At 44.2% G+C, this 14,204-nt stretch overlaps 1 protein-coding gene across 8 annotated transcripts in view; it reads left to right on the top strand.

Annotated features, from left to right (window-relative positions):
- The first annotated feature begins 2,891 nt into the window (after positions 1-2,891).
- The window catches only part of RHOT1 (ras homolog family member T1), a 70,820-nt gene continuing 59,507 nt past the window's right edge, over positions 2,892-14,204 (top strand). For 5 of the 8 annotated variants that reach the window (XM_047757107.1, XM_047757108.1, XM_047757111.1 and 2 more), the window contains exon 1: positions 2,917-3,104. In XM_047757107.1, coding sequence (XP_047613063.1) covers positions 3,029-3,104 — 76 coding nt within the window. In that variant the 5' untranslated portion in view covers positions 2,917-3,028. Of the gene's footprint in view, positions 3,105-14,204 lie in introns of all 8 variants that reach the window. The other 3 variants (XM_047757112.1, XM_047757113.1, XM_047757106.1) reach the window with 3 other exon arrangements.

Genomic DNA, 14,204 nt, shown 5'->3' with positions numbered 1-14,204 from the left:
CCTTCCACACATTCCCCATGCCAAAAACTTTACCCAGCACACACGTACAATGTCCGGAAGGCCTTGTATCTTCTCACACGCCTGGAGAAGGCATAGAATTAACACTACCATCCATTGGCAATTTTTTAATCTTTTTATTTTTTTTAGGACTGTACCCGTGGCATATGGAAGTTCCCAGTCTAGGGGTCGAATTGGAGCTGCAACTGCTGGTCCCAGCCACAGCCACAGCCACGCTGGATCTTTAACCCACTGATCAGGGCCAGGGACTGAACCTGTGTCCTCATGGATACTAGCAGGTACTGCTGAGCCACAGTAGGAACTCCGCTGGCAATGGTGATCCAGGGCTCTTGGGGTCAAGTTTCTCTACAAAGCCTTTTTTGGAGGAAGCAGTGCCTTAAAGAATTTGGCCCTCTGTATAGGGCCTTTGTTCTTTGTGAGCTCATATTTGTGTAACTTATTTTTTTAAGGAAAAGTTTTTTTTCTTTTTTTTTTTCTTTTCTTTTTTTGCCACACCCGAGGCATGTGCTAGTTCCCAGCCCAGGGATTGAACTCAAACCGCAGCAGTGACCATGCAGGATTCTTAACCCACCTAGCCACAAGGGAACTCCGAGAAAAAGCTTTCTCACATATGATACATTATTTTATGGGATCCTCCAAACTACTCCCTGAAGTAGAGGGCTAAAGAGGAAACCAGCCCTCTCTGTTTGGTAGAGAGGAAACTGAGGAAACTGACTTGCCTAGAGTCCCACGGTCAGGAAGGCAGAGCCCAGGCTCCGTCTCAGCTGACATGCCTTTGGCAAGTCACTGTATCTCTCTGGACTTTGCGTGTCTTAGCTACAGAGTAATGGCATTAGAATAAGGGCTCTGTAAGGGTCCTTCCAATTTATTATTATTATTTTTTTAATGGTTGCACCTGATGCATATAGACATTCCTGGGCCAGGGATTGAATCCAAGCCTCAGCTGCAAACTTTGCCACAGCTAAAGCAACACTGGATACTTTAACCCACTGTGCTGGGCTGGGGATTGAGCCTGCACCTCCTCAGCAACCTCAGCTGCTGCAGTTGGAGTCTTTTCTCTTTTTCTTTCTTTCTTTCTTTCTTTTTTTTTCTTTTCTTTTCTTTTTTAAGGGCTGCACACATGGCATACGGAGGATCCCAGGCTAGGGGGCCAATCACAGCTGTAGCCGTCAGCCTACTCCACAGCGATAGCAACTCAGGATCCGAGCCCTATCTGCCACCTACACCACAGCTCACCCCAATGTCAGATCCTTAACCCACTAGTTGAGACCAGGGATTGAACCTTCAACCTCATGGATGCTGGTCGGGTTCATTAACCACTGAGCCATGACAGGAACTCCCAACAGTCGGATTCTTAACCATTGCACCACAATGGGAACTCCTCAAACACTCTGTAATATTAACATTCTGAGGAATACTTTCTCTGAAAAGATCAGGCCATCAAGCCCTCAGTGAGCAGAGAAGTATGTCTTTCCTGTCTTCCTCCTTTCATCACAGTGAGAGCGTTTTCTGGAAGGGCTTCCACCCCTGTGCTCCTTTGGGATATCATTATAACAAAGATGGTGAAATACTGTTGTAAACATAACAAGGAATTTGCCTCAAAATTTGTGGCTTTCAGCTTTTCAGTGACCTTTAAGATAGTAAGCACCGCTGAGACCAGTAAACCAAGTACTGAGTCTGGCACTCTTCCAAATGCTTGGTGTTTATTTATTATCTTAATTATTTTTCACAACAACCTGAGTAGGTAGGTAATATGATCATTATTGCCCTGTTAGAGAAGAAGGGGCAGGCTTGAGAAGTCAAATAACCTGCTCCGGATCACATAACTTAGGTGATGGGCTCTGGAGTCAAGCCTATGCAGTTTATCAGCAGCTCTTAACTGCTGCACCAGACGACTGGGGTTCTCCTAGCAGAAAAGGGGATTGGTACTGTGTGCATTTTATTTCCTTAAAAAAATCATTTTTCAATATTTAAGATAAAAGGCACATTATGCACAGTGAATTTCCTCATTTATTCTATATATTTCCATATGTATCTATTTATCCATCCATCTATCCATCTATCTCCCACTGTATGCCAAGCACTGCTCAAGCATTAGAGATATGGCAACAAATTCCTCCAGACTGAGAGAGTCAGGAGGAAATTAAGGCAATATCAGAAAAATCAGTAAGGGTTTATTATCCTGTGCCACCAATGTGCCCAGTCCTGTGCTGGGCAAACCTACGATGTATGGAGAAGTATCAGAAGACCCTGTGTAAAAGTAGACCACGAAGAGGGAGGAAATCACTTAGTTTGGTTGCAAAGAAATGAATGTTTACGTAGTGCAGAAACTAATCTCATTATTTAGAATCGTATTTTATAAACATCACAGATAAAAGGCTGCTAAAGTGGTGGGCTCTGGGTAGTGGAAAGGACTCTGTCTAGGGACGTAGTCATCTTTTACTCAAACAAGCGCTTTCTGAGGGCTTTGTCCGATAAGGTGGGGAATGCTGCTGAAAACCAGGTAGACAGGTCGCCACCCGCCTGGAGTTTTTATAGTTTGGCGAGAATATGCCCGCCGTGAGTCACACTGCCAAGTTCTAGCTGTGTGACCTTAGTTAGACAAGGAAATTCTCCTGCTCATATTTTGTAAAAGAAATAGGGTCAGTGGGTAACACTCTGCTACTCAAACTCCCCGTCCAAAGCCGATGTTCCCGGAGGAGGGTGGGCGAGACTCCCTGGCGATGCCCTGCGGAGAGCCTGACGGCCGGGGCGCGGCTCCCGCTCCGAGAGCGTTCGCGTTCCGAAAGCGCTTGTCCCTCGCGGCTCCCCGTCGGCCCCGCCGCCGCCGCCGCCGCCGCCCGCGGAGCCGGAGGAGGCGGAGCTGGCGCTGTCCCGGCTCGCGAGCGGGGAAGCAGCCGAGGAGGCGGCGCGGAAGGCCGGGGCGGTCGAGGCTCGGGCGGGGCGGCGCCGGCAGCGCGGGGAGAGCGGCGCCGCGGGCTGGGCGCTCCCAGCGAGAGGAGTCCGCTCCATGCGTGCGGGCCGAGCTCGGCCCCTGCGAGCCGCCGACATGAAGAAAGACGTGCGGATCCTGCTGGTGGGAGAACGTGAGTCCGCGCGCTGGGGCTGGTCGCGGCCACCGCAGCCCCTGCCCCTGCCGTCCTCCCTCCGCGCCCCCAGGCCTCCCGGGCCTCCCAGCCCCTCCCGTCTTCCCTGTAGGCTGCCCGCCGGAGGCCGCCGACCTCTCACCTCATCTGGGTCCTCCTCACTCCTCCCTCCGCTGTGCCCCCGTCGTCCTCCCCAGCCGTGTCTTCCCGAGCCCCTAGCCGCCCGGCCTCATCCTCCCCGAAGGTCCTGTCCTCCTTTTCCACTAGGAATCCTTTCCTCCCGGGCCTCTGCGTTTCCGAGGCCGCCTCCTTTTCAGACCCGTTCGTCTTCCGTGGAGATTCCCATGTCCCTGCCAGGCAGGTGCTGGGAACAGGCAGACTGAGCACTTGGGATGGCGTGAACCGGCTCCCGGGGAAGCTCGGGGGAGGGGTGCCGAACTGTTCGACTTGTGGGCAAGGTCAGGTGTCTCCGCGTGTTTTTGCGCTCGCGGTCTGCCCTCCCTCTAGGCATTGATTGGAAAGTATGGAGCGTTTTTTCTTTTAAAAAAAATTATTTTAGCCATATTTTCCCTTTGCATTGGAATAACTCCTGATACGCTCGGTATTTCCTCAAAAATTTACTCTAAACTTCAAGTTACACAGGTGCCCAATGAATGAGTACTTATTTGGAGAGGGTCTTTCACTCGAGAGAATTATTGTTACCCTACAGCTTAATTTTCCCCATCTTTTAAAACATTATTCCATAACTGCTTGGTAATTAATTTAAAAATAATAACAGGCACACTCGTAGACCCAAACTGACGCCCAAACATGTGAGACCCTACCTCCTCCCCTCCACCCAGGCACTTAGATTTCACTTTTTGAAGATAATAAAGGGGACACGTTTTCCGTTCGCTGACTTGGGGACAGAACAGCAGGGACTTCTTGATGTCTTTGTGCGAGTTTCATGACTCAATTGGAAGGACTAAAATAAGAAGAGGTGGGCTGGGGAGGGCTGGATTGTTTAAGTACATTCGTTCATGCGTTTCTATTGCTGTTTGGAGGCTTTCTGTTCTAAACCCCATTCCATTCTGGAGTAGCCCCTCCAGGTCACTGTGATGCCCTCCTAAGGAAGAAAGCTAACACGTTTTTACCCTCTCCTGTAGTGTTCTTTGCTGTTCATCGAAATCTTTGATCTCCTTCTGTTGTAGACATCTTCCTTTAGAATCAGAATTTAGAAGTACGCTTAGCCAGATACAGTTGACTTTTTGGTTTGCAATTGTGGATTATAGTTTTCATCTGTACCTACATATATATCTTAATCTGTGTTTAGTATGGACTTCCTTGACAAAGTTCAGGAAAATGATTCGTGTTGATGCATTTGGAGCTACGTAGGGAAAGTGAGTAGATGACCCGCTTCAAAAACTGACCCTTGGAGTTCTGGTCATGGCTCAGCGGTAACCAATCCGACGAGAATCCATGAGGACTCGGGTTCGATCCCTGGCCTTGCTCAGTGGGTCAAGGATCTGGCGTTGCCATGAGCTGTGGTGTAGTCGCAGATGTGGCTTGGAGCCTACGTGGCTGTGGTTAGGCGGGCAGCTGTAGCTCTGATTCAACCCCTAACATGGGAACTTCCATACGTCACAGGTGTGGCTCTAAAAAGGAAAGAAAGAAAAAAAACTGACCCTTCAAAGAAATTCTTTTAAGAGCAAACATTCTGTGTTTTGGTTTTAGTTTTGAATATAGGGAGCAATTACATAAAATCGTTAGTCTGTAAAACATCAAAATCGAAATGCTATACATATGTAAGATATATTGTCAGCCTTAGGATGTTTACGTTAAAATGTTAACAGTATCGCTTATTTAGAAAGACATAAAGACTTAAAAATCTGTTAGAAAAATCACCACCTGAAGTTTGCTTGCGATGCAACGGGTTAAGGATCAGGTGTTGTCAGTGCAGCGGCTTGCGTTGCTGCTGTGGCATGGGTTTGATCCCTGGCCCAGAAACTCCATATGCTCTGGGTGTGGCCAAAAAAAAGAAAGAAAAACTACAATTTATATTCTGCAGAAATGAGAGCAAAAAAAATTGAATAAAAGTGTATATGTGAGAGTTTTTTGATAGGGAGAAACTTGACACAAGAGAAAGCCTTAGTGTTTTTTTTGTTTGTTTTGATTTTTAGGGCCGAACCCTTGGAATATGGAGGTTTCCAGGCTAGGGGTTGAATCAGAGCTACAGCTGCCAGCCTATGCCACAGCCACAGCAATGCAGGATCCGAGCTGAGTCTGTGATCTACACCACAGCTCACCACAACGCTGGATCCTTAACTCACTGAGCGAGGCCAGAGATTGAACCCAAATCCTCATGGATCCTAGTCGGGTTTGTTAACCACCGAATCACGATGGGAACTCCAAGAAAGCCTTAATTTTTGAGGGAGGCCTTTTTCTTACAAGATGGCACCAGAAATTTTAGGCCAGCTACCATATATACATACTTTTTTCACATTTAAAAATATTTGAAGGAGTTATACTTATTTGAAATATAGAATTTCAATTATATCAAAGCTAATATTCTGGGAGGGGGGAGTATGAAGCATTACTTTTTGAGATTTAGTGTATCTTACAGCTGCTTAGCCTAGCCGTAGCACTTGATTGAAGGTCAACAGTAAGTGTGACCAGGGCTATTTTAACACTTATCTGATACACAGTTTTATTAGGAAAACTACTTTTTAAGGAAGAAGTGGTAATAATTCAGTTGTAGTATTAAGGTGTTTATCCAAGAGAAATGGGAAAAGAAGAAGCATCGTCTCTGGCATTGTTGTAAATATCACAGTATTGTATTACTGTATTGTATCTGTTCTTGTAAAGCCTGTTCTTTCTCCATCACTTCAGTACATTTTATTGCTGTTAGTATCTATCCCTGAACCACACAGCAGAAGCTTCATTCACTGAAGCACCAAAATTGTTGAGTGGTTTTAGCATTCTGTTGGCTAAACCTCTACTGTACTCTGGAAGTGAAATGGATCTTTTCTTGGTCCATCTAGAATTTGGATTCTGAGCCCTCCAGGCTTTGATGCTAACTTAACGTCTAGACTGCTTAGATCAGAAAAACTAGGCTGTCTATAAATTTTAAGGTGTTGATTTGCAGAAAAAGCCAAAGTGTAAGTATCTTTTTCGTCTTATCTTTTTTTTTTTTTTGCTATTTCTTGGGCCACTCCTGCAGCATATGGAGGTTCCCAGGCTAGGGGTCGAATCGGAGCTGTAGCCACCGGCCTACACCAGAGCCACAGCAACTCGGGATCCGAGCCGCGTCTGCAACCTACACCACAGCTCACGGCAACGCCGGATCGTTAACCCACTGAGCAAGGGCAGGGATCGAACCCACAACCTCATGGTTCCTAGTCGGATTCGTTCACCACTGCGCCACGACGGGAACTCCCATCTTATCTTAATTATTGAACATATTGAATACTATTCAGGCCAAGTTAAGTCAGTTATCAATAAACAAGAAGGTTCTACTCTATAGCACAGGGAACTCTGTTCAATATCCCGTGATAAACAAATATGCATGTCCATAATGGAAAAGGGTATGAAAAAGAATATGTGTATTTATAACGGAGTCACTTTGCTATACAACAGAAATTAATACAACATTGCAAATCAACTATACTTCAATAAAATTGAAGAAAATTTACCACTGGGGGAAAAATAAAATTATGTGAAATGGAAAAAAAAAGTCAATTACCATTCTTTAAACAAAGCAGAAATTAAAATACAACCACATGAAACTTAGTTCTTTAGTTTTGTTTTTTTTTTTTTTTGCATTTTAGGGCTATACCGTGGCATATGGAGGTTCCCAGGCTAGGGGTCCAAAAAGAGCTGCAGCTGCTGGCCTACACCACCCAGAGCCACAGCAATGCAGGATCCAAGCCACCTCTTCGATCTACACCACAGCTCAGGGCAATGCCAGATCCTTGACCCACTGAGGGTTAAGGATCCCTTAACCAGGGATCAAACCGGAAACCTCACCATTCCTAGTCGGATTCGTTTCCACTGCATGACGACGGGAACTCCTAGTTCTTTAGGTTTTAAGTTTCCATGGTCATTTTCGTTGACCAGAATTTTATTTCACTAGTTTTGCATTAGTATGCCTAATAAATGTCCTTTTTATGATAAAATTAGCATGAGCCTTATTAACCTTTTATCTAAATCATGTAGCTACATTAAAAGTATATAAGCTAGGGAGTTCCCTGGTGGCTTAGTGGTTAAGGACTTGGTGTTGTCACTGCTGTGGCTTGGGTTTGATCCCTGGCGCAGGAACTTCTGCATGCTGTGGGCATGGGGAAAAAAAAATAGTTTTAGTGAAGTCTTGTTTTTTTTTTTTTGTCTTTTTGCTATTTCTTGGACTGCTCCTGCGGCATATGGAGGTTCCCAGGCTAGGGGTCTAATCGGAGCTGTAGCTGCCAGCCTATGCCAGAGCCACAGCAACGCAGGATCCGAGCCACGTCTGCGACCTACACCACGGCTCAGGGCAACGCCGGATCCTTAACCCACTGAGCAAGGGCGGGGACCGAACCCTCAACCTCATGGTTCCTAGTCGGATTCGTTAATCACTGCGCCACGACAGAAACTCCTGAGGTCTTGTTTTTAAATTGAGATATATTTCTCTTCTGGTCAAATTAATTAAGAGAGCGAGACTGTTATCTTCTTTTTAAGTGAATCCAGTATCTCTTACCTGATTTGTCTAACTGCTTAGCTTATTATCGAAACCATTGCCAAACTAGCTCAAGCTTTGGCCTAAGCTTTTGTAATATCTCTTTAACTAGTGTCCTTGCTTCTAATTTTGTCCATTCTCCATGTAGCAGAGTCATCTTTAAAAAGTATCTCCAATCTCGTGACTCATTTTTAAAATTCTCTAATGATTTCTACTTTCACTTAGAATAAAGGCCATTAAACTTTTAAATGCAGGCTTACAAAGTCCTTCACAATGTGGCACTTACTTCACTCTGTACTTCTCTCTCTTATTCATGGCTTTCTCTACAAGAAAGCCCTGACCTAGGCATTATTCCTACTCCCCTGCCTGTTCACTTTTTTTGTTACTGTTACTTGGATTAGAAAGTAAGCTTCAGGAGGACAGGTGATTTGTCATGTTTACTGCCATAGCCCCAGGGCTTCAATAGGCCTGGTACAAAATAGGCTCTAAAATAGTTGTTGAAGGAATGAGAATTCAAGCTAGTTTAGTTTATGTAGTCTTTCCTTGTTTTCCAAAACACTCCTTTTATTCATAAAAATGTGATCATTTTCCTTTCTTAAAATCCAGTTAGGAGTTCCCATCGTGGTGCATCGGAAATGAATCTGACTAGGAACCATGAGGTTGCGGGTTCGATCCCTGGCCTCGCTCAGTGGGTTAAGGATCTGGCATTGCCGTGAGCTGTGGTATAGGTCACAGACATGGCTTGGATCTGGTATTGCTGTGGCTGTGGCGTAGACCAACAGCTGTAGCTCCAATTAGCCTGGGAACCTCCATGTGTTGCGGGTGCAGCCCTACAAGGACAAAAGACAAAAAAAAAAAAATCCAGTTAATTGTTAGAATTTGAAGGGGCCACATTCATCACCTCTCTTGTTCCATGTCTTTACCTTTGTTTTGTCTGAGAAGTTCCTGTATTCTGGCAAAAGTAGACCAGTGACTTATAATGGCAATGCCATGTCCATTTTATGTCTTGGCTGCAAAGATTAGAGTCCTTGTTAAAGGAGGTCAGCTTCTCCTTGAAATGGCAGAAGGCATCTTAGAGGTTTGAAGGAGTTAGAGGAATATTCTTTTTTTGCCTTTTCTAGGGCCGCTTCCCGCTGCCTGTGGAGGTTCCCAGGCTAGGAGTCTATTCGGAGCTGTAGCCGCCGGCCTACACCAGAGCCACAGCAACACGGGATCCAAGCCGCGTCTGCGACCTACACCACAGCTCACGGCAACGCTGGATCGTTAACCCACTGAGCAAGGCCAGAGATTGAACCCGCAACCTCATGGTTCCTAGTCGGATTTGTTAACCACTGCGCCACGATGGGAACTGCTAGAGGAAGATTCTTTAAGAGTCAAAGAGCCTTCAGGAATAAGCTAGTGTTAATTTCAGAGAAAAGCTTTCCTGGTCCTGTAAAAGACGTACTTGCTCTTCAATCTGGTCTTTGTTAGAATGATATTTGGAGGTTCAGCTGCTACAGCTTCAGTTACACTGTGTTGAGTACCTGGGTGATAGGTACTCAACACAGTATGGTACCTACTATCATCTGGGTGGTAGTACCTGGGTGATTGGCCATAAAAGTCTGTTCTACGCAGTCTATTTTAGTCATATAGAGTCTTTTCTACATCATCCTTGTATATGTACTGAGACCTGTTCTCTGCTGTCTTTTCTGCTCCTCTGGCACCGTTGGGCACCAGTGTTGATGTAGATTGAAGGAGAGGGATAGACCATGGTATTTGTCCTTCGGAAGCCCACGTCGTCTGCATATGATCAAAGAAAATTTCCTTTGGAACAAGGCTCAGCTGTTTCCCCAGATGCTAAAGTTTTCCACTTAAAAACATAACTTCATAGTCACTTTCCTCCTCCTCTGTATTCTAATTACAGTAACTTAGGAAGAGCCAGCAAGGCTTCTTAATAAAGAAGCTGATAAAAATGAGGAGCGGGTCCCTTTGCCACTTGAAGCCTGGGGTGTTTGTTATCATGAAAAATAGCCAATATGACTGGAAGGGTGGTAATTGCAACCAGAGGATGTTATTTCCACTTCACGAATATTAGGAATTTGCTGTCATTTAGAACTAGATGTTCAAAAGATGTGATGAAAAGACAAAGAAATTTTTAGCCTGGATAAATCTAGATAATTTGTCCTATAGTGATGAATTATGTTTTCCATGGATGACCTACTTAGAAGCATGGAGTTTTAGACAGAGCTGTAGTGTGTTGTGTTGAACTGAATGAGAAGGTTTTCTATCTTTGGGGATAGTTGTGGCCATGCTTTTTATTTTTAAAGATCACTTTAATATTTCTCAGACAAAATATAGGGAATAGGGACCATCAGATGGCTGGCTAACAAAGGATAATTTTTAGGTCCTCCATAGTAAATATTTACATTAAATATGTTAATATTATATGACTTTAATTATTATAAAATTACATCTTTATACTATAGTATATACTATATATTTATAGTAAATGTAAAATTTCATTGGTGCAATGATTAGAGAAGAGCTTGAGATGTTGTTCCTTTATGGAAATAATTTTTATTTTCTGGAGCAGTTAAAAATAATGTAATGTTGGAGTTCCTGTCACGGCTCAGCGGAAATGAATCTGACTAGCATTCATGAGGACGAAGGTTCGATCCCTGACCTTGCTCAGTGGGTTAAGGATCCAGTGTGGCCGTGAGCTGTGGTGTAGGCTGGCAGCTACAGCTCCGATTTGACCCCTAGCCTGGAAACTTCCATATGCCGTGGGTGCAGCCCTAAAAAGGAAAAAAAAAAAAAAAAAACTAGTGTTTATACTCATATCTGCCATTGTTGGAAGGGGTATTTTTGATTGTAGGCTTATTTAAATAGTTAAAAAAATTTTTTTAATGGCATACCTGTGGCATATGCAAGTTCCCGGATTGGGCATTGAACTCCACTGCTGTCGAATTCTTAACCCGCTGCACCCAGTGAGTACTCCAATAGTTTTAAAATTTTAATGTTTTAAAATTTTTTCCTTCAAGGCATTCATTTATTTCTCAATTAAAATTAGCTTAGGGAGTTCCCATCATGGCGCAGTGGTTAAGGAACCCGACTAGGAACCATGAGGATGCAGATTCTATCCCTGGCCTTGCTCAGTGGGTTAAGGATCTGGTGTTGCTGTGAGCTGTGGTGTAGGTCGCAGATGCAGCTCGAATCCCAAGTTGCTGTGGCTGTGGTGTAGGCCAGCGGCTACAGCTCTGATTCGACCCCTAGCCTGGGAACCTCCATATGCCGCTGGTGCGGCCCTAGAAAAGAAAAAGACAAAAACAAATCAAAGTTATCTTAAAAGTGGCATGTTTATTTATTTATTTTTGACCACACCCACAACATACCAAAGTCCCCCAGCCAGGGCTTGAATTGGAGCTGCAGCTGCGGTATATGCCACAGCCATGGCAACGTGGGATCTGAGCTGCATCTATCACATAAGCCACAGCAACACCAGATCCTTAACGCACTGAATGAAGCCCTAGAGGGAACCAAACCTGCATCCTAACAGAAACAGTGTTGGCTCCTTAACCTGCTGAACCACAATGGGAACTCCAAAAGTGGCCTATTTTAACTGTTTTTTTTTGTTGTTGTTGTTCTTTTTTTGTCTTTTTAGGAACAAAGAGGCACGTTTATTTTAACTTTAATTGTAAATCTGCTGCTTCATTATTTCTTTGGTAGTCTCACTCAGGGTTAGGTGGGTAGGCCTTAAAAGAAGCAAGCACTAGTTTAGATTCACCAAAGCATTTTGAAACTAAATCACATCTGTGTAACCCTTCATTAGTTAGAGCAGCTATCATCTCACTGCTTTTCGAAAAGGAAACCCAAAATAATACTAATGAAAACACGCTTGCTCATTTTCTTCCAAATTCACTGTAATCTCTCTTGTGCTCTGATTTTGAACTTGTTTTAAAAAAGGAAATCGCTCTTGTATTTTTATGTGGAAGAGATTCATTCATGTTCTTTGATTTTTTTTTTAAACAGCTTTTTATTATACAATCACTTCAGAAATTGGATGGCATTTTATTGTAGTAAGTGCTAAACTGCTTCAGATTCTTTAACAGAATGAGGCACGATATGAATGAGTAAATAAAAATGCCACTCTGAAAGGTAATATTGATACAAATACATAATTCCCATCCTTTGGTATCTCTGTCTGCTAAGTCTGTATGGTCAGGTATAAGTAGAGCTCTTTATTTTTTTTATTTTATTTATTTTTGTCTTTTTGCTATTTCTTGGGCCGCTCCCACGGCATATGGAGGTTTCCAGGCTAGGGGTCGAATTGGCCTACGCCAGAGCCACAGCAACTTGGGATCCGAGCCGGGTCTTCGACCTACACCACAGCTCACGGCAACGCCGGATCCTTAACCCACTGAGCAAGGGCAGGGACCGAACCCGCAACCTCATGGTTCCTAGTCGGATTCGTTAACCACTGCGCCATGACGGGAACTCCAAGTAGAGCTCTTTAAATGTTGCATTCTTTCCAATGCTTCCTCTCCTTTTGCTGTTTCCTGTCTCTGAGGCTGAGGCCTGCCCTGTGGGAATAGACCTGGTGGCAGGTCTGTGCTTAGGCACTGGAGTCGCTGCAGGGAGCCAGAGCTGCCGGAGGAGCGGAGCTGTGGAGAAATCTGAATTTCCTCAGAATGTTGGTCTTTCTTTTCTGAATATATCACTGGGGATACAAGAGTCCGGGGAAAAGCAGAAAGTGACTATGACCAGGAAAAGGGTTGTTCTAATGAGTTTTACAAAGAGAGAGAAGGCAGAATGGATGATGCATTTTAAGGATTCTGGTGAGGGGGGGACTTTAAAGGTCACATGGAACACCGGTTGAAGACCTGAATCTTGCTGAGGGATCCTGAGTGATGGTGATTAAGGAGAAACAAGTCCTTAGCTTTCTTGGAAACTGGTAGGCCTTTTAATGTTGTCAATTGACTTAATTTTGAACATTTTGTTTAACATTTTGAGTTGAGAATTCAGAGGTAGGTTTCTTCTGAAACTGGTGAGGGTCTTAGAGTGGTAGGTACAAATACAATTTTTTTTTTAATTAAATTTTTTTTTTTGCTGTACCTGCAGCACTCAGAAATTCCCAGGCCAGGGATTGAACCTGCACCACAGCAATGACCCAGGTCATAGCACTGACAGCACCATATCCTTAACCCGATGAGCCCTACCAGGGAACTTCACTTTTTTTTCTTTTCTTTTATTCAAATAAAATTGTTAGAAGTAATTCTAAAAAAGGGATTGTGAGGAGTTCCCACTGTGGCTCTGCAGTAACAACCCAACTAGTATCCATGAAGTTTCAGGTTTGATCCTGGGCCTCACTCAGTGGGTTAAGGATCTGGCATTGGGGTGAGCTGTAGTGTGTGGTCGAAGATGCAGCTCAGATCCTGTGTTGCTGTGGCTCTGGTGTAGGCTGGCAGCTGCAGCTCCGATTCACCCCGTAGCCTGGGAACCTCCATGTGCTGCAAGTGTGGCCCTAAAAAAAGCAAAGATCAAATAAAAATAAAAGGGATTGTGAGAAGAATCAGGGTATTCAAATAGCCAAATTTCTCAAGGACCAAAAATGGGACTTTTTTCTTTTAGTTACCAAGGAACATCTGCGGTATTTAGTATCTGATTCATTTTTCCCATTCCTAACATAGTAGATTAAGGGTAACAGTGCAGACCTATACCATTGGCTTTTGAACTTCACCAGTTTAAACTGCGTAGGTCCACTTATCTGCAGGTTTTTTCAGTGGTGAATACTTTAGTACCACACAGTCTGCAGCTGGTTGAATCCAGGGATGTGAAATTATAGGTACAGAGCTGGGTGATGTAGAAGGCCAACGTAAGTTATTCTAGGATTTTCACCTGTGGGGAGGGTCAGCTCTATAAGACATCCAGAGGAATGTCTTGAGAAATGGAAACGTTTCTGGGAACACCTGTGCTGTTGGTAGCTGTGGGGTTTGGGGGACACTAGGGAAAAAGCAGACATCTCCCTGGGGCCAGAAGAGCCCGGAAGGTTCAGAGTCTCAAGTATTGTACAGCATTGGATTGTCTAAAAGTTTTGTGTTACGTTTGTGAGAGTTAAGCTGATATTAAAATAAGTTACGTAAAGTACAAGGCCTGGTGAGCTTGATTGGGCTTCGCAGCAGAGGCCTTCTCTTGGCTGGGGATCCGCAGAGATCTCTGCTGTGCGCCATTTGTCTGAAATCGGACATCACTCTTTGAGAGGACGTTGTTAGGGCTCTTTTCCAAATGCATTCTTCTTGCCTTGTAGCATCTGTTGTCAAGAGTGAAAAATAGGCGGAGGTCCAAGTTCTACGTTTCCTGATCTGGAATAAGAGGATGGTGGCTTGGCTTATTTTAAGATAACTGCAGCTGACTTTTGAATGATGCAGGGGTTA

Source organism: Phacochoerus africanus, chromosome 14, assembly GCF_016906955.1.
Source record: "Phacochoerus africanus isolate WHEZ1 chromosome 14, ROS_Pafr_v1, whole genome shotgun sequence".
Taxonomy (NCBI): domain Eukaryota; kingdom Metazoa; phylum Chordata; class Mammalia; order Artiodactyla; family Suidae; genus Phacochoerus; species Phacochoerus africanus.
The sequence above is the reverse complement of the archived record's forward strand: the minus strand, read 5'-3'. Positions and strand labels throughout refer to the sequence as shown.